General features: G+C 47.4%; 2 protein-coding genes across 4 annotated transcripts in view; one reads left to right on the top strand and one right to left on the bottom strand.

The window, feature by feature from the left end:
* The first annotated feature begins 1,630 nt into the window (after positions 1 to 1,630).
* TSR2 (TSR2 ribosome maturation factor) lies at positions 1,631 to 6,342 on the top strand. Its single transcript, XM_019710836.3, has 5 exons — positions 1,631 to 1,790; positions 1,951 to 2,041; positions 4,277 to 4,368; positions 4,919 to 5,089; positions 5,296 to 6,342. Exons 1-5 carry the CDS (start codon positions 1,710 to 1,712, stop codon positions 5,425 to 5,427), a joined length of 567 nt encoding a protein of 188 aa, XP_019566395.2. The 5' UTR covers positions 1,631 to 1,709; the 3' UTR covers positions 5,428 to 6,342.
* Positions 6,343 to 6,734: 392 nt separating this feature from the next.
* Positions 6,735 to 18,764, bottom strand: part of FGD1 (FYVE, RhoGEF and PH domain containing 1) — a 42,518-nt gene continuing 30,488 nt past the window's right edge. For all 3 annotated transcript variants that reach the window (XM_074323810.2, XM_019710830.3, XM_019710831.3), the window contains 12 exons: positions 18,494 to 18,650; positions 18,251 to 18,389; positions 15,157 to 15,215; positions 14,878 to 15,024; positions 14,398 to 14,490; positions 14,154 to 14,233; positions 10,493 to 10,523; positions 9,890 to 9,991; positions 9,396 to 9,521; positions 9,060 to 9,221; positions 7,786 to 7,929; positions 6,735 to 7,241 (listed from right to left, as the gene is read on the bottom strand). In XM_074323810.2, the coding sequence (XP_074179911.1) occupies positions 6,936 to 7,241; positions 7,786 to 7,929; positions 9,060 to 9,221; positions 9,396 to 9,521; positions 9,890 to 9,991; positions 10,493 to 10,523; positions 14,154 to 14,233; positions 14,398 to 14,490; positions 14,878 to 15,024; positions 15,157 to 15,215; positions 18,251 to 18,389; positions 18,494 to 18,650 (1,546 nt within the window). In that variant the 3' untranslated portion in view covers positions 6,735 to 6,935. The remainder of the gene's footprint in view (positions 7,242 to 7,785; positions 7,930 to 9,059; positions 9,222 to 9,395; positions 9,522 to 9,889; positions 9,992 to 10,492; positions 10,524 to 14,153; positions 14,234 to 14,397; positions 14,491 to 14,877; positions 15,025 to 15,156; positions 15,216 to 18,250; positions 18,390 to 18,493; positions 18,651 to 18,764) is intronic.

The following is an 18,764-nucleotide window of genomic DNA, read 5'->3' on the forward strand; positions in this document are numbered from 1 at the left end:
GGGGAACAGGACTTTATCGGGAAACAGTGTGTACTTCCAGGACTTTTCCCAAGTCAAGTTTTCCTTTGAATTTTGGAGGGCGCAGCTCAGCTCCAGGTCCAGTTGCCAGTTGCTAGTTGCAGGGGACGCAGCCCACCATCCCTTGCGGGAGTTGAGGAATCGAACTGGCAACCTTGTGGTTGAGAGGATGCGCTCCAACTGACTGAGCCATCCGGGAGCTCAGCGTCAGCTCAGCTCAAGGTGCCGTGTTCAATGTTACTTGCAGGGGGCGCTGCCCACCATTCCTTGTGGGACTCAAGGAATCAAACTGGCAACCTTGTGGTTGAGAGCCCACTGGCCCATGTGGGAATCGAACCGGCAGCCTTCAGAGTTAGGCATCTGGAGCTCTAACCGCCTGAGTCACCGGGCCGGCCTTCTCTCTCTCTCTTTTTTTAATATAGTCAATGTATAGCTAAAAGTTTGTCAATTTTATTAATCTTTTCAAATAACCAACTGTTGGTTTCACTGATTTTTGTATATTGTTTTTCTATTTTCTATTTCATTTATTTCCTCTCCAACCTATTATTTCCTTCCTTCTGCTTGCTTTGGGATTACTTTGTTCTTCTTTTTCTGGTTTCCTAAGGTAGAAAGTTAGGTTATTAACTTGAGATCTTTCTTTCTTTCTAATAAGGGCACCCATAGCTATAAAATTCCCTTTAAACATTACTTTAGTGGCAGCTCATAAATTTTGGTGTGCTGTGCTTTCGTTTTCATTCATTTCAAGATGTTTTCTAATTTCCTTTGTGATTTTCTTTTCTTTGACCTATTTGTTATTTGGAAGTGCATAAATTTCCACATATTTGTGATTTTCACAAATTTGTTTTTGTTATTGATTTCTTACTTCACTCTATTGTAGCAGGAAAACATACTTTGTATGATTTCAATCCTTTTAAATTTGTTGAGGCTGGCTTTGTGACTTAGCATATGGTCTGTCCTGGAGAATGTTCCTTGCGCACTTCGGGAAAAATGTGTATTCTGCTGTTGTTGGATGCAGTGTTCTACAGATGTTAGGATCCTTTATTTTGTTTTTTTAATTTTTAAAAATTATTTTTTCAGTTGGTTGACATTCAATACTATTTTATATTAGTTTTAGGTATACAGCGTGGTGGTTAGACATTTATATAATTTATGCAGTGATCCCCTGATTAGTCTAGTACCCACCTGGCACTCTCCATAGTTATTGCAACATTAATGACTATATTATCTATGTTGTACTTCACATCACTGTGACTATTATGCAATCACCAATTTGTACTCCTTAATCCCTTCACCTTTTTCACCCAGCTCCCCAACCCCACCTCCCCTCTGGCAACCATCAAATGCAGATTTTTAGGCTACGCTCCCAGGGGTTGATTCCTGTCCCAGGAACTGGAATTTATATCATTAAGTTTCCCACATCTTTCCTGTGCAATACCGGCACCCATTACTCATAGTCCCATGGCCCCACGCGTCCTCCACTTCTGGCTTCCTTTCATTTAATTATTGTATGCAAGTAATAACTGTGGAGTGCCAGGCATTGCTCTGACGGAATTTTCTATTGCTCTAGTCTTGTTTGCAGGTCAGCGGAAATGCGAATCTGCGTTCTCAGGGTCCGCTTTCGGCTCATTCTGCCTGGGCCGGTCAACGGAAGGATTGCACAGTTTGGGCATCACGTGACCTGCAGCCAGAAAATGGCGGGCGCTGGGGAAGATTCGAGAGCGCTCTTCGGCGCTGGCGTCCGCGCGGCACTGGAGGCCTGGCCGGCATTGCAGGTCTGTGGGACCGGGGTGGGGTAAAGGTTAGGGCCTGGGGCACAATAGGAGTTAGTCGGCTGAGTTGCCTGCGGTTCGGCGGGGCGGCGTAACTGGCGAATGCCTGCGCCGCCCCAGTCCGGCTCCTGGGCTGACGTGGTGGGCTTGGGCCTGTTCACAGATCGCTGTGGAGAACAGCTTCGGGGGCGTGCACAGCCAGGAGAAGGCCGAGTGGCTGGGGGGTGCCGTGGAAGAGTACTTCTTCCGCAACGGTGAGTGAATGTGAGGCGCTGCGACCTGTGTGTTGGGGGGCGGGGAGGGGCTGGAGGCCCGTGGTGGAGAGCCCGCACTTCCTGTTGCGCAGTTGAGGGTTGGTTCCTGACTAAGGGTGAGGTGGAGTGAGTACGAGTTTTGGAGTCAGAATCCTGAATTCACATGCCTTACAGGCTGTGCCATTGACTCATGGAATTACACTGGACAAGTCATTTTACCTCCTTGAGACTCAGTTTCCTAATTTCTTTAAAATGGGTATAAAAGTATCCACCCCAGCTCCGTCCAATAGAAATATAGTGCGAGTCACATCATGTACCTTAGAATTTTTCAGCAGCCACTTTCATAAAGTAAAAAACAGATAAAATGTTATTCACTTCAATATACCCAAAATATTTCAGTTTTATACTGAAACTCTATTTTCAGTATAAGACTATTTTCAAATCCTTGTGGGTATTTCACAGTTTTAGCACACCTCAGTTTGGCCTAGCCACATTTTAAGTGCTTAATAACCACATTTGGCCATTTGAACAGCAAAGATCTACTTTTGATGTGTCTTGAGAGTCACATAAAAATAAGTGGCCTAGCAGACGGCCTCTTGCTAGTATTTTTACAAAATTCTTCACTCATTTTTTTTTTTTTTAAGTTTTGTAGATGACATTAGGCAGAGACCTTTCTCTCGGGCAATTTACAATCTAGTGAGGGATCCAGATAAGGCATTTACAAACAGAGTGATAGGTGTTCTAATAAAGAGGAGCTCAGGTTGTATGGGTAACTTGACACTGAGGAGGCCTCTTTTGGAGATTGTTAGGGGAGGTGGTGATTGGGCTGAGTCTTAAGGCATGAGAGTTAACTAGGTGTGGGAGGTAGGGAGAGCGACGCTCAAATTCTGTGGTATGAAGAGATTGTGTTACACTTGTTAAGTGGTAGGGCGCTCAGTATTGGAGTAAGGATGTGTGTGTGTGCTTATGGGTATGTGGAGGGCAGGAGTGGTAGAGAATGACGCTAGGGGGTGAAGAGGCTCCTGGAAAAGGGTAAGGTATGTAAGGCCTTACATGCCTTTGATTTTGTCCTTTAGGCCAGTGTTTGTCAAAATGCATGCTATGGAAGACTAGTTTTGTTAGATGTTCAGTGAAGAAATGCTTCTCTAGTCATATTATGTAAGAAAATCTCTTTTCTTTAGCTACTACTTAAGAGTCACAATAACCCTTAACATAGTAAAGGCTTGGATAAGGATAGAAACCACTGAAAAAGAAGCCTGTTTACCTTTGTTTCCCATTAGCTTTCTATGGATAGATTTTCTTTAAAACCCAACAGGACAGTTATTTCCCAAAAGCAGAATATGAAACACTGCAGTAGGTGAGAAAACTCCATGGGGAGGTCCTAAGGTGAGTAAAATGGTAGGATTTGCTAGTTAGGAAGTTCAGAAAGTACTCAGTATGGAGCATGGCCCGGAGAGGGAATGACTAAGGCTGTTTCTAGAAAATGATGAGGCCTGAACTAGGGCACTGGTGATAGTCATGGAAAAGAAGGGGTGGATTAGGGCCTTGGAGATAGTTTGGCTCTAGAGGGGGAGGGAAAAGGAGGCAGGTTTCTGGTTTGAGTCACTGGGTGGATTAAGTTCCTTGCATGGAACAGAGGAATCCTGGGATGGGAAGTAGGTTTGGAGGGTAAGGTGAGTCTGGCTTTGGATATGGAGGGTCTGAGGCACCTGTAAAACAAGTGGAACATAGTCTGGGTTGGAGACAGATTTGGGGGATATTAGGTTAGAATGGTAGGGAAAGCCAAGGGGGTGAATGAGCTCTTCCAGAGGGAAGAGAGAGTGAGGAACTTTGTGGAAGATTGAGTTAATTCTCTAATTCAGAAGAAGAGCATGACCCAATAAAGTAACTGAAGCCCAGAGAGGAGGGCTTAGCCGAAGTCACACAATAGGGTGTTGATGTCAAGGCTATGATGGTTTCATCATTGCAAGTACTTATATCCATTTCTTCTTACCTATCCCGTTAGTCTGTGGCCTCCTGTATCAGTGGAGAAACAGTTGTGAAGGGTCTCTCCATTTAAAAAAAAATGATGTTAAAACCTGGAATGCAGAGCACTGCAGCGAATAAAAGGCTCACTGTTTGGACCTTTACCCACCAACCAGATGTGGACCCAGCAAGTAGGTATTGAAGAGTAGTAGGCAGGAGTGATGAAATTGGCTTGTCTTTGACCAAAGGGTCCTATCCTTTCGTACTCAGCTGACTTGGAGCTAGATGAGGTGGAGGACTTCCTTGGTGAGCTCATGACGAACGAGTTTGACACAGTTGTGGAGGACGGGAGTCTGCCTCAGGTGAGCATGTCGTGGACACAACTGCCATCTCCTGCCTGTAGTCTTTCTTCTCCCCAAGTGTCTATTTTAGGCCAAGACTCTTGGCTCTAACCATTCTTTTCTTAAGTCTTGCACAAGAACCTTTTATGACTCCCTATTGCCTAATGGAAAAAATCTAGTCTTCCTAGGCCTTTCCAAACCCTGCCTCTTCTTTTTTATTTCTCTGTATACATCATTCTTAGGTCTGTTCCTCACCATCATCCTAAGGGCAGGTCAGGCAGGTACATTTCCACCTCTGCTCTGGTTAACATCACTCCCCCTGCTGGGATTGCTTTCCCTTTTACATCTAGCTTTCAAACCCAGTTCTAGTGCCTCCCTTGCTAGGAGGCAAGCTTTAGGCCCTTACCTGAACCTTTCATATGTTGTTCCTTCATTAGTGAACTCCTTGGGGGAGGAAAGAGCCCCGTTCTCTGGAAAATTCCAAGCCCCTCTCCACATTTGCTGCAAACATGGGCTGGTTGTATTGTAGGTTCTCTAGAAAGTCCAAGCTGGTTGAATGTTTTCTTGATAGGTGAGCCAACAGCTGCAGACCATGTTCCAGCACTTCCAGAGGGGTGATGGGGTCGCTCTGAAGGAGATGGCCTCCCACATCACCCAAAGAAAGTGCAAGGTTAGAGCCACCGCACTTACGACATCCAGCGAGGCAGATAAGGATGATGCAGACAGCGTGGAGGAGATGGAGGTGAAGGGCTGCCCCTTGGGCAGGGAGATACAGCTAGCTTTACAGGGAAGAGATGGGGGTGGTGGGGTGGTGGTTGTATTATCCAGAGAGGGCAGGGCACTTTCCTAAGGTCACATAGCCAGTCCTTGTAAAGCTGGGAGGAGAGCCTGGGTCTCCACGGGCTACAGCTAGGTGTTGCATTTAGCTCTCTTGTATTTCTCCTCCAGGTCACAGCTACAGATGGGGCGGCTACTGATGGAGTCTGCCCCCAGCCTGAACCCTCTGGTCCAGACTCCCAGACTATTAAGGAAGAGGATATAGTGGAGGATGGCTGGACCATTGTTCGGAGAAAGAAATGAGTGGGGCTGGATATGGTTTGGGCCCTTGTTTGTTAGTTGTTTTGAGATTTGTTTTGGAGGGTTGTGGACCTCTGGACTGGTTATCCCATCTCCACCCTCTCCCTGTTCCTGTCCAGCTCCCTCCAGGGGAAGAAGAGCCTTAGGGTCCTTAGTCTTGGGGTGGTGGGACCTGGTTCACCACATCCCCTTGGGCCTTAGATTATAATCTGAGCGATGAGGCTTGGTTTCCCAGCACAGTGCTTCTTGGGTGCAGTCAGCGTGAAGAGGGAAGGATGAGTGGGTGTGAGCATGGCTTGAGGATAGACCTACATGCTGGTTGGTGCCGGGCATGTGGATTTGTGAAGGGAGAAGACCAGTGAAAGCAATACTTGTGCTGGGTCAGGAATGGTGAGATGATGAACAGGCAACTGGGAGAGAGAGTATTTAACGATACGAATGAAAATAGCTGTTGTACCTCTCCCACTCCTCCTGTCCCCCACCTGTACACACACACAGTAGCTCTGCACCTCTGCCCAGAAATTGGAGCCTTCCAGGAACGCTTCCGATTTGCAGTCCCATCTCCAGCCCTGGGTTACTTCTGGAAGTCTAAGACCTTGGCAGGGTGGTAAGCTTGGGGGACCTGGGCTTTGTTTTCTGTCTCCTCCAACCTCATTCCAAACTCTTCATCCCATCCCAGTCCAGGGATGAGGTTTAAGATCTCAATACCTTATTGTTTAATCTGTGGCTTGACCTGTAAGTAGCCTTGGATCAGCCTTCTGGGAACTGAGCTTCAGAGCTCAGCGAGGGAGCAGTTTCTGGGCCCACCCTTGCAGCCTGGTACTTTGGACAAACAGATGGGCGAATGGAGCACAGCAGTGCTCTGAAAGTTTCTGTAAGCCTGAAATAAACTGTATTTTCTTTAAAAACAAAACAAAACAGAGTATCCATTGTTTTCCTCCCCTCCCCCCCTTCCCCTGTCCTGCCCGGTGGCCCTGCCATGGGTCTGGACGATAAAATATTGGGTAGCCTTGGGACTGGGTAGAAGCTGTAAGCCATGGAAAGGCAGGAGTCGGCACCACCCCATGTAGCATCATACATGTGAAGACACTGGTTGAGAGGGCAGGGGTGGGCCAGGGCCATGGGGTCAGTGACAGAGCTGGCACTTGAAACCAAGTCTCCTGCCTCTGGTGCTTTGGGGGGAATTGGGTGGAGGCAGGCTCTGTAGGGTATTGAGGGGATCGGGGGTGGGGTGGGGAAATGGCCTAATTCAGGCAGGTCTAGTTAACAGCTCCCACCCTCCCTGGGGACAGGGATTAAAAAAAATTAACATCACTGTAGGAATATTTCTTTTAAAAGCCCACATTTTGTGAAAAGATGAATTAAAAAAACCCAAGACCCAGCATTCTGGATTGAAAGTGCCCATGATGGGAATTCAAGTATTGACTGAGCTGGGAGGGAGGGGGTTGGGGCCCCCAATTGGACATGGGCAGCTAGTGTGGGGCAGGGGGCCCCAGTTCCCCCCAAACCCTCTAGGTCTTGTCTCGGGTCTGGGGGGCTTCAGAGGCTCCAGCAGTGGCTCCTGAAGCTGCCACCGGTGCCGCCTCCACCTCCCTGTCCTCAGACAGTGTGGGCCCTGGGCAGAACGTGTCCCCACGGCCTGCCCGGCCAAGCACGGCCATCCAGCGCTGCTGCAGCTCCTCTGTCTCAGGGCTGAAGTACCAGCTCAGGTGGCTTTGGGTGATCTTGAACACGTGGCGTCTGTCAGGCCGCTCCCCTGCTTCAGGAGGCCCCACCTCAAAGCCAATGAGGGGCAGGCTGCGTTGGGCTTTCACATCCTGGGGAATAGGGATAGCTGGGGTTACCTTGGGGCTGTGCTTCTCGCTGGTTTTGTATCTGCTAAACCCCTCTTTCCCTCTCCCTGCTGAAAAACCTTCCGTGGCTCCACTGACAGTGACAGGAAAATGTCTGAACTGGGGTTGGACGCGGGGTGTCTTCTAATACCTGTTTCCTCCTGTACCCCCAAACCAGCTGGGCTACTCTTTAGCATGCATATACCAAATGTCTTCAGGCCTTTGTCCAGGCTGTTGCCCCCATCTGCATGTTCTTCCCCACTCCAAATTGGACCTAGCAGTGCCCCATCTTCACTCCGGCTACCTCCAGAAAGCTAGCCCCCTCCTCCAACTCGCCCCATCTTTCCCTGCATATGATGGCCCACAATCCTTGTCTCAAGCCAGTCTTTGTCTCACAAAGGTGGGGGTTCTGACTTCCATTTAGGCTTACCCTATCTATCCCCCATGGCCAAGGAGAGGTCAAGGACGGGACGGGGGAAGCCTGGTTTTACCAGGTGGTTGCAAGGACCCAAAAGAGTAGGATGCACACCTGAGGGGCTCCATAGATGTACAGCACCAAGGGTTCATTCTCGGGGACCACAAACCACGCTTTGTGCCAGCCTTTCCCACCCTTCTCCATGTAGTGCAGGAAGCTGCAGATGATGCTGTTCTCCGCAGCCACCGACGCCTGTTTCTGTGGTCAGAGACATGGGGAGCATGAGTGTTGACAGAAGGCCTAGTCTGGCGCCTCGGCTTTAGTACCTACCCCCTCAGTGCAGTTACTGCTATGCCCATATGTCAGATGAGGATGCTGAAGCTCAGGTGGCAGGACTGATATGTCCACTGCCTGCCAGCGAGTCAGTCAGGCCATGGCTGCTGCCTCTGAGAGTTGGTGAGAGGGGTTACATACAGCTCTCAGCAGGGACACCTAGATGCCAGGCATTCTTCCACCAGTCCATTTATTCCTCAAGTCACTTACGCATTTCCACCTCACCTTTTTTCATCTTACTAGGTTGGTGCAAAAGTAATTGCGGTTTTTGCAATTATCTTTAACCTTTTAAACCACAGTTACTTTTGCACCATCCTAATACATCACATCCATTCCCTACACTCAACGAGAGGCCACCTAGCATTATGGTTAACGGGGTAGAGGGATGGGTAAGGCAGTCTGGCTCAGAATCCCAGCTCTGGATGAAAATGTGTTGACTTGGAAGGAGAGTATATAGAACTGTTGTAAGGATTAAATTAATTAATAGATGCAAAGCACTTATAATAGTGCCTGGTACAGAGTAAGTGTTCTTTAAGTGTTAAACAAGATAAATACCTTGATTTGGTTAAAAAGCAAAACCAAAATGTGCACGTGCCTAGGAAGCATAAGTATTAGTGGTAATCTAGTGGGTAGAAGAAATAGGGTGTTTTTATTACTTTTGTTTATATTGTCTAATTTTCTTCAGTGTACATATTCTTTGTAAGTAAAGAATATGTTAATTAAAAAACATGCAAGCTCTGCCACTCACGGGCTGTGTAACTTGGGCAAATAAACTCCTTGGGCTTCAGTTTCTTCATTTGTAAAATAGGGATGGTAATAGCATGGATAGATTAGTTACTATGAGGATTAAATGTCTGAAGCACTTAAATAAAAATTATTGGCTTTCATTCACTCTTGCATTCATTTTACTCACTCCAAGCCTGGGTCACTTGTTCAATGGATGAACACGGCACCCTATGGTTTCACAGATGCCCAGGCCTCAGTCACACTGGGTGGGTGGCTGGAGCTCATGTGGTCGGTGTAGGAGGGTTAGTGGTTGTGGGCCTGGCTCTTACCTCCAGGATGGACCTCCGGCGCTGGGGTGTATGCTGGCTGCAGGCCGGGCTGCTCCCAGGAACCCCGTGCAAGGCCACGTAGCAGTCAGTGCACACACGGTTGGAGCGGTTGTTGTCATAGATGAGGCGGGCCCGGAATTCAGAGCACTTCCCACAAACCACCTGGAGTGGCAGGTGGGCAAGAGAAGCCTGATTCCAGCAGGCCATCCCCTTCAGTGTACCAATTCCCACAGCAGACTCAGCCTCTCCTCATTTGGAGGGTGCCCTCTCAGAAGCAGGCCTTCAGGCCACCAGCCTGTCCCCTCCCTAGCTCTGCCCCTGCCTCCCAACACTCACATGCCCGCAGGCCTTGCAGTGGTGCCTGCGCTTGGTGATGGAATTGAAGGGCTCCTGGCAGCGCATGCACATGGTAACTTCCTTTTCTCGGATGGGTGTAGGTGCCCGTTTCCCAAGATCCACGTTCTGGAGAGAGGGCCAGGTCCCAGGTAAGAGACAGCTACTCCCCAGCCCAGTCCAGCCAGCCCTTCCCTTTCCCCTTCCCCAAAGCTTGGATCATCATTGGGAGGCAGCAGACATGTTCAGAAGACCTGCCTCTGAATCCTGGCTCTGTCCCTACCTCACTGCTACTGAAGGCAAGTCACTTCTACTTTCTGGGCCTCCATTTCCCTAGTGATTGCGGCCCTCCCAACAGAAGACTGTGCTTCTGAAACCATGCAATGCCTTTGTGGTCTTTATTCTCTGGGAAGGGGAGAGGAGCATCTCAAGGTAAGGTGGGGACTTGGAGGCTTGGAAGGGGTCCCAGTATAAAGAAAGGGGGTGGGGACTCTTACTGGAGAGTGAGGGGGTGTGTCTTCATCTTCCCTGTTTGTTGAGTTCAACAGTTTGAAGGTCTCCAGGGTCTGTTCATGCTTCAGGAGGGTGGAGTTGATGGCCTGAGGAGGCAGTGCAAGAAATGAGGGGTCAGATCACCTCACAACCCACCCATTTCCACCCTCACCTCACCTTCCTATGACCTAGCCTGGAGTCAGAAAAGTTGATTCTAGGCGTAGATCTGCCCCTTGCGAGGTGTCTAAACTCAAGCAAGTCTCTTCCCAAATCCAGGTGTCAGTTCTTATATTTGTGAAATGGGAGAGGGGGATCAGTGGCTGAAAAACTTCAGAAGGCCTTCCTAGCTACTATCTGGGCTTAAGGTTTTACAGGGCTTCACTCACTGGGGTTACACACTCAGAGGATCCAGCTCTAAAGGAAGAATTTGTGAGTTTCTGCTTAACATCTGGACCTCAGTTGGTTTATCTGTAAAATGAGGATGGTAAAGTTTGTTGTCCAGGCCCATTCTGGTCAGAAGTGAGTTTTAGAGAGTGAGCATCCACCAACCCCTAGGAGAACTGTTAATACTCCTCCAGCCCCTACTACAAAGCCTTCTTGGATGTTACCTGGACCCAGTCTTTCTTCTCCTCCTCAGTCCTTGGGGGCAAAAAAGAAAGATGTTGTTAGGCAGGCCAACCAAGAGCAACTGGAGTGGTAAAGAGCAGGTGATTTGGAGTTGGATAGACCTGGGTTTGGCCATCTGTTCCTTAATTGTTACTCATGTGACCTTAGGCAAGTCATTTAACCTGTCTGAGTCTATTTATTCAATAGTTACTAATACCTTCCAGACCATGTGCTAGGAACTTGGACCTCAGAGAGGACCTCACCCTCGAGCTTATGACCGGGGTTGGGGAGGGTGCAGACAGGGACAACACAGGGGGATCAGTGCTGTGACAGAGTGAAAATAGGGCTGAGGAGCCCAGAAGAGGACTCTTGCCCCAGCCTGGAGTTTAGGTGGGGCTGCTAAGGAAGGGTTTCCGCACAGAGATGCTAGGCTTCAGGTAGAGGGATATGGGTGAGATGTGTGCTCCGTGTTTCCCTGAAAATAAGACCTAGCTGGACAATCAGCTCTAATGCGTCTTTTGGAGCAAAAATTAATATAAGACCTGGTCTTATTTCACTATAATATAAGACCGGATCTTATATTAATTTTTGCTCCAAAGGACGCATTAGAGCTGATTGTCTGGCGAGGTCTTATTTTCGGGGAAACATGGTAAGAGTATGGAACATACAAGAAACCACAAACAGTTCCCTGTTGCTGGAATGTTAAGTTTGATAAAGGAAGGCAGTTTATTTTTCTTGTAAAATGGAGATTATCATCAGCCTGGGTTCTGAGCAGTAACTAAGGTGACACGTGAAGTGCCCAGCACAATTCCCGGTGTACTAGATACTGGTGTGAATTTTCCCTTTCCTTCCCCTACTCTCCTGTGTGCCCTGCAGTTTCCAAGGCCTCTGCCCTGGTTGCAGCTCCATCAAGTGCTCACTAGGGATAGGAGCCAGTCTCTTAGCTGATTCCCTCCTGGCCTCTTCTAATCCCCTTCCACATCCACACTCCAGATATCAAAAGTATTTTTCTAGTATATAGTCTGACTACATCCTTAGAACCGCTTCATGAAAAATTAAGGACGTAAGTCAATGTTTAGCTATAAGAATGTCCATTGCAATGCTATTTATTGTAGTGAATCATTGGAAGCAGCCTACATGTCCGACAACAGGGGATCGGGTACAAAAAAGAAATAATGGTACATCATTACTGCCAGCGAACATAAATGAGGTACAAACCTGTTTATAATATGTTAAGTGAAAACAACATATATAACATACACCATAGCATTTCATTTTTGTTCAAAAATACAAGTTTACATTTGTCAAACCTCATCCATGGTACACTTAAGACCTGCGCATTTCATTGTCTGAAAATTTTGCCTCAAGAAAAGGAGGGGACCTTAAAGAAATATTGAACTTCAGTTAATAATATGCACACCAAATTCTTCAGGAGTAAGGTATAACAATGTCTACACCTGACTTTGAAAAGCCTTTAAAACATCAGATGGATTGGTGGATGGATAAAAGGATAGATTTATGATAAAGTGAATATACTACCATATTAATATTTGTAGAGTATATATGGTGGGCTTATGGGTGCTCACTGTACAATTCTTTAAACTTCCATTTTAGAAATTTTTCATAATACGGAAAGAAAATTGTGTGTGTGCGCGTGCACACAGGCAAATAGAGGAAAGGCCTGAAGGGTTCTGCCAACACATCAGTACTGGTTCTCTCTAGGTGGTACAGTTCTTGGGAATTTTTCTTTATTCTGATTGTATTCTTTTTTAAAATTAATTTTTATATTTTCTAATTTCGAATTTCTTTGAAGTAAAAAAGACTGCTTTTGATTTTTAAGAGCCACAATAGTGTTTTTGGCAATGCATGCTGAAGTATATAGGAGTGAAGTATCATGTCTAGAATTTAAATTGGTTCAGCAAAAGATATAAATGGCAAAATGTCAATAGCCATTTTTCTAAATCAGTGGTTCTAAACCTTTTTGTACACATTAAAATCACCTGGGGAGCTTTTAAAACTCCCGTGTTCAGGTTATATTCCACAAATTAAATCACAGTCTCTGGGGGTGGGTCCCAGACACGTTTTAAAAGCTCCCCAGCTGATTCCTATGTGTCACCAAGGTTGAGAAGAACCAGTTGTCTAAATGGTGGGCACATGGGTGTTTGTTGCATTTCTACTTTTCTCAATATTTGAAATTTTTCATTAAAATACATTTTAAAGAGCAGTAAAAGCAATTGCAAAGCAAACCCTTAATGCCTTCCTTCTGCCACTAGGAGGAAACCCTAGACTGCTCAGCTTACCCTTCTGGGCTCAGCATCCCTCTGCAGCCCCCTCCCTCCATCCTCCCAGCAGAGGACGTGTCCCAGTCACATGGCTTGTCACTCAGGCTCTTCTGACGTATGACTAGGCCCCACACCTGCCCTCCCCCCCCATGTGCCAGTCGGCTTTGTTCTCGTTTTCCCGGGAGGCCACAGATCTCCAGGATGCTCTGTTTCCCAGAGCTTTCAACACCCTCTAGCCCACATTCACCATTCCCGTCTTCACGCAGTCCCAGCAATGAGGGTTTTGACTCTCATTTCTCACTTCCTTGCAGCCTTTCAGAAGCAGATCATCTAGCCATGTGCACCCATTCTCTGGCCCTGACTGTGTGACCTTGATATCCTATCACCTGGGCCCTCAGAAGGCAGCATGAGCTCCAATCCCAGCTCTGCTCCTTTCTAGCTGTAGGATCTTGGGCAAGATGCATAACTCTTCTATGCCTCAGTTTCCTCATCTGTAAAATGGGGGTGATGGTAACAGTAGCTACTTCAAGTATTGTTTTAAGGATTGAACTAGTCAATTTACACTTAAATGATTTAAATTAAAATTAACTTAAAACAGTGTGTGGCATAAGAGCAAGTCTTCATTATATGTGAGCTATTATTATTATAATCATCCAAATAGAAGATGGAAATAAAAGAAGCCCCTTTCTTAAATGGCTGGGCATCATTTTTAAATTTGCTATTTAAAATTTTTTTCTCATGAAAAATTTCAAGCACACGGAAAAGCAGACAGTATAGCACCAGAACATTAACTATATACCCACTATATAAATGCCAAATCTTAAAATATTTTGCCATATTTACTTCATATATGTATATATTAATACACATACTTTATACGTGTATATATATTTTTAGTTGATAAACCAATTAAAAATAAATTACAGATATCATGATAGTAAATCCTCAGCATGCATCATCAAAAAACAAGGCGAGTCTCTTATATAACCACTATACCATGACCATACTTAAGGAAGTTAGAAGTAATTCCCCAACAGCTAATGCTCAATTCACATTTAGATTTTCCCTGTTGTCTTGCAAATACCTTTTAGGGCTGTTTTTCTCAAACCAGCCTTGCATCATGGCTCAAGCACTGCATTTGGTATTTCTCTTAAATCTCTGAATCTACAATAAATTATTTGTGTTGTTGTTATTCATGTTTGGATCAATATCTCATTCTTCTCTCTCTAACGAAGCCCACCAGAAAAGCAAGCCTGCTTCTTTGGGGAAAGGTGTCCACCCTTTCTCTGGAACAGTCTCTCCCTAGGGAGGTAGCCTATCGCTTGGCACTAGGCCTAGAATGCCTCAGCATATCAGAGAAGTTATGGGCGAGGGCAAGTACCTGGCCTGGAGCTCCAGGGAACGCTGCTTTCCTGACACCAGGAAGGTCCGAGGCAGATTGAGGTTGGAGCTTTCCTTGAGCTGAATGGAGAAAGGCTTTGTGAGGCTTCCTGAGTTCCACAGGGCCCTCATCCTCTGTACACATGTGTATACAGACTTGGGGTCAAAGTCAGAACACCTTTGTTCCAACCTCCCAGCACCAAGGCCCCACTCCAGCTCCCTATTTCCCACTTCCTGGTGCTTACCTCCATTCCATCTACATCAATGCGTGCCCGCACGCTAAACTTCTGGCCAAGGAGCCGCAGCCTGGGCACGCAGTAAAGGAGGCGGTCATTGAACTAGGAAGGAAAAGGTTTGGGATGTGTGTGCAGAGGACCCAGGAGGGTTGTGGCCCAGCTCCCTACCCTTATAGGACTCCTGGAGCTTTATTACTGGGGACTCAAGGTAATAGATAGAGAAAACAGCCCAGGCTGGGCACACAGGTCACAAGGAAAGAGCCTAGGCATGGGAGTCGCTCCCTCGTTGGGCAGCCTTGGGCAAGTCACTTCTCTCAGTCTTAGTTACACCATTGGTAAAGTAGAGGTTAAAAAAATTCCTAGTGTAGGTAGTGAAAGTACAATGAGTTAATGGAGGAAAGAACTACTAGCAGGAGGTGTAGTCTTGCGTGAGTACCAGGTCAACGTGTGGGGACATGGCCCATCCGCAACCCCACACCTGGCACTTACTAATATGAGGTATCGGTCTTGAGTGGTCCCATTCTTCGCTGACAGCTTAAGGATGTGGCCTTCTTTTATGAGTTCTTTAGTGGGGCTGACAATGTCTTCCTCACCCCCTAGCAGCTCATATACTTTCAGCAGCTTGTGCATTCGCTCCTGGCAGGAGACAGTGAGCAAAAGGCGGGGTTGGGGTGCCAAGCTCCCTCAGATGGCCACAAGTCACAAGCCCAGAACAGAGACACCACAGGTCTGTGGCCAAAGAAGGGCAGGATTAGAAGGGCTACTCACCATTTTTCGGATGGCAGCGTTGGAGTGCTCTGCTGCTGTGGCTATCAGCTCCAGAGACTCTGCGGGCAGAGTGCCAAGTTACATGGGGGCCTAGCAGAGAAGAAGCTCTTGGGGGCGTCTTTGCTCCCTGAATACCTCCTCCTGGCCTGACCACACCCTCCCCATCCCAGAAAGCACCAGCCTCAAAGATGTCCATAGCAACATCACTTAGAAACTGTCTCAATGCCACAATAGTAGAATCATAACACAGTCTGGGTGATGGATCTGGAGAGTCAGTCTTTTGGGCTCAGGCCAGAAGTCTCTGTCTGAGGGACAGTAAATGGAGGGACTAATCTAGGGTGCTCAGATGATACCCATCTATAGCATGGTGGCCAAGGAGACCAGATTGTGAGGCTCTTTTGGGGGAATCTCACTCCAGGACCTCAGGCTGAGGGCTGTGACTGGTAACCCACTCTCAGAGCTCAAGGTGGGGAGACCATTGTGGAGGCCCAGTCTGGGGATCTTAGTTTGAGAAAACCAGTGTGGGGGAATCTATGACTAGGATCTCAGACTGGGTTCAGCCTAAGGGCTCAGGTTAGAGCTGGCAGTCCTTGGGAATCAGTGTGGAAGGGTTTTTCTAGAGTTTTAGGTTGTATTATATAGCTCATCTTAGCACCTCAGTGGGGGGGGCGGGAGGGGGCGGCACTCATTCGGGGAGAGGAATATGGTACTTACTCTGCAGATGTCTGTCTGTAGAGCTCAGCTATCAAACTTTCTAGGGTTCTAGCTCTTTCTAGAGGTCCAGGCTTGGTAGTAGCAAAGTACCCCATCAATTGGGGTAGAGGGGGTTCAGTTTGGGAAGTGGATACAACTGTGGCTTCCAGGACCCCACACTTTCCTGGTTTTCCTGCTACCTTTAGGGCTGCTCCTTCTAAGTCTCCTTTGCTGATTCCACCCCCCTCAGCTTTGTCCTTGGCCCTATTTTCCTCTCCATTTACACTCACTCCCTTAGTGTTCATATCCAGCCTTATGTCCAGCTTTGCATACTGTCTATGTGCCAGTGACATCCAGATCTCTCTCCGTGGGATTCTAGACTCATCTAACTGCCTCACTTCGAACAAGTCCAAAATCAAACTCCTAAGCTCATCTCAGGAACTATCACCACCAGCCAAAACTCTGCCAAGTTGTTCTCGACTCTTTCTCCCAAGCCCTACACCCATTCCACCCTAGTTCTTTCCATGCTACTTCCAAATACAGTTGACCCTTGAACAACACGGGTTTGAACTGTGCAAGTCCACTTAGACATAGATTTTACTCAATAAATACTATAAATGTATTTTCTTTCTTTAGGCTTAGTAGTTAAGTTTTGGGAAGTCAAGTTATACGCAGATTTTTGACTGACCTGGGGGTGGGGTGTTGGCGCCTCTAACCTCTGTGTTGTTCGAGGGTCAACTGTATAATACATGTATCCTGAATCTAACCATTTCTCACTACTTTCACTACTACCATCCTCATCCAAGCCAACTTTTCTCATTTAAATTATTGCAAAAGGCTTCTAGCTGGTATCTCGGCTCTCTCTCTTGCTTCCCAAGTAATCCCGATCAAAACCTTCCCATGGCTACCCACCACACTCAGAATAAAATCCATCTACTTATCTCTGCCTTCAAAGTCTTGCTCCTCTCCCCAACACTATTTTTACCATTCTGCCCTCACATGTCACACTCAAGTCATACTGGCCCTAGCGTTGGTCCCAAGATAAGTGAGCTGCCACCCCCTTCGCTGAACCTCCTCCTTAGGAACGCTGCACCTGCTGTTGCCTCTGCCTGGAACATGCTCCTCCCCAATCTGCACTTGGCTCCCTTCTTGTTATTCAGGTTTGATTCAAATATTTTCTATTCAGATAAGCCACCCAATCTAGAGAAGGCCCCCCAGCCACTGTCACATCACCCTCTTGTTTTCTGAATTACACGTAACACCTATCTAATCGTCTCCTGTATATTTATTACAGTAAGTCCTCACTTAACATTGCTGATTGGTTCTTGGAACTGCAGAGAAACAACGCATAGTGAAACCAATTCTACCACAGGCTAACTGATATAAAAAAGAGTTAAGTTCCTATGGCATTCCCTCAATGTTCTAAAGAAATAATGTTGAAGGAAATGGTGCTATTTGAGGACCTGCTGTGCTTTTGTTTATTGTCTGTCTTCCGGACTAGAATATATGCTCCCTGAGATCAAGGACCTTGTCTGTCTTCTTCATCTCCATATCCCCTGTGCCTAGGACAATGCACAGAAAACTGAGGTGCTCAGTAAATGTTACGTTAATGAAGGAATGAATGGAAGTAACAGTCTGGGGGAAAGGTGGGGAAACTCTGGGGAGCACTTTTTAGGATGTGACCCTGTGAGGTGGGTCTCATACTGGAGGAATCAGAATGAAACACTTTCTAGTGGTTCAGTGTGTGAGGACTCAGTCTGGGGAGGCAGTATCTCAGCCTAGAGAACTAAATTTGGGAGGCAGAGAATATGGGGTTCAGTCTGGGGTGCTCAGTTCTGGAGAGGTGTTTCTGTGGGGCTCTGATCAGACTTGGAGGTTCTTTTGGGAGGTTCATTCTGGGTAGTGGCTGGCAGACACAGAGTGGAGCTCTAAATGTGGAGGATGGAATATCAGGGGCTCAATGAGACAAATCTCCTTCTGGGGAGCTCATCTGTGGAGATTCAGTAAAGAGGGCTTGGCCTAAGGGGCTCAGTCCCTGGGGGTTCAAGCTCAGTGTCACTTTGGACTTACGACAACTTCATTTGAACACAGATCTAGGGGTCAGCTTTGGGGTCTTGGTCTAGGAAACAGATGGTTTCCTTTAGGGGATCATTCTGGGCATGCCCTTCAAACTGTGGCATTCCAGTTGGGAACTTCAGACTTGGGGACTCCTGAATGTTCTGTCTGGGTCCTCAGGCGGAGATCTCAACCTGGAGCTTCATCCTGGGGTCTCACTCCAGAGCCTCAACATTGGTCTTTTAGTTCGGAGATCCTATTCTGGGATCTCAATTATGTGGCAATGGAAGGCTGAGTTACGCCTTGGCGGGGGGCGGGGGGACAGGGCACAGGTGTGTATACTCACTTTGGGCGTCCTTGCTGTCCGGGGAGCCATGGGGCAGCTTTAAGAGATAGTCCTTGAGAAGCAGCTCATAGCGGGGGATGCGCTGCACGGGCTCCAGCATGTGGTGTTGCAATGTCAGGTTGCCACAGGCTTCCTCCTTCTGTGACCGGCAGAGGCAGAGGGCTCAGGTCAGGACACAGACCCCACACTGGGTCTCCGTAGACCTCTCCTCCCCAATCTGCCTCATCGAGCTTTGCTGCTTACCTGCACCTCATGGATGATCACTTTAAACTGGGTGGACCGCTCTGTCCAGGTGTTGACCAGCTCCACGGCCCGGTCAAAGTTCTTCACATACTCGCCGTACATCTTGAGGAAGGGTGCCAGCTTTTGGAGGATGTCTCCGATGCGTGGGTAGCGGTCCCTGGGGTGGAAGCAGGGGCTGACATGGTCCTGTTGATCCTAGTCCCCCAAGTTCCCCCACCCCATAGGTCTCCAGCCCTATGCTTCTACTTCTCACCTAGTCTGCTCCTTTGGA

The sequence above is a fragment of the Rhinolophus sinicus genome, chromosome 18 (genome assembly GCF_057876585.1).
Source record: "Rhinolophus sinicus isolate RSI-liver-muscle chromosome 18, RSI-T2T, whole genome shotgun sequence".
Taxonomy (NCBI): Eukaryota; Metazoa; Chordata; class Mammalia; order Chiroptera; family Rhinolophidae; genus Rhinolophus; species Rhinolophus sinicus.

Excerpts from the sequence above, each read along its gene's own strand:
- TSR2 (XM_019710836.3), top strand. The coding sequence starts at position 1,710 with ATGGCGGGCGCTGGGGAAGATTCGAGAGCGCTCTTCGGCGCTGGCGTC. Across the intron at positions 2,042-4,276 it reads AGAGTACTTCTTCCGCAACG|CTGACTTGGAGCTAGATGAG; the intron begins GTGAGTGAATGT and ends TTTCGTACTCAG. Across the intron at positions 4,369-4,918 it reads AGGACGGGAGTCTGCCTCAG|GTGAGCCAACAGCTGCAGAC; the intron begins GTGAGCATGTCG and ends TTTTCTTGATAG.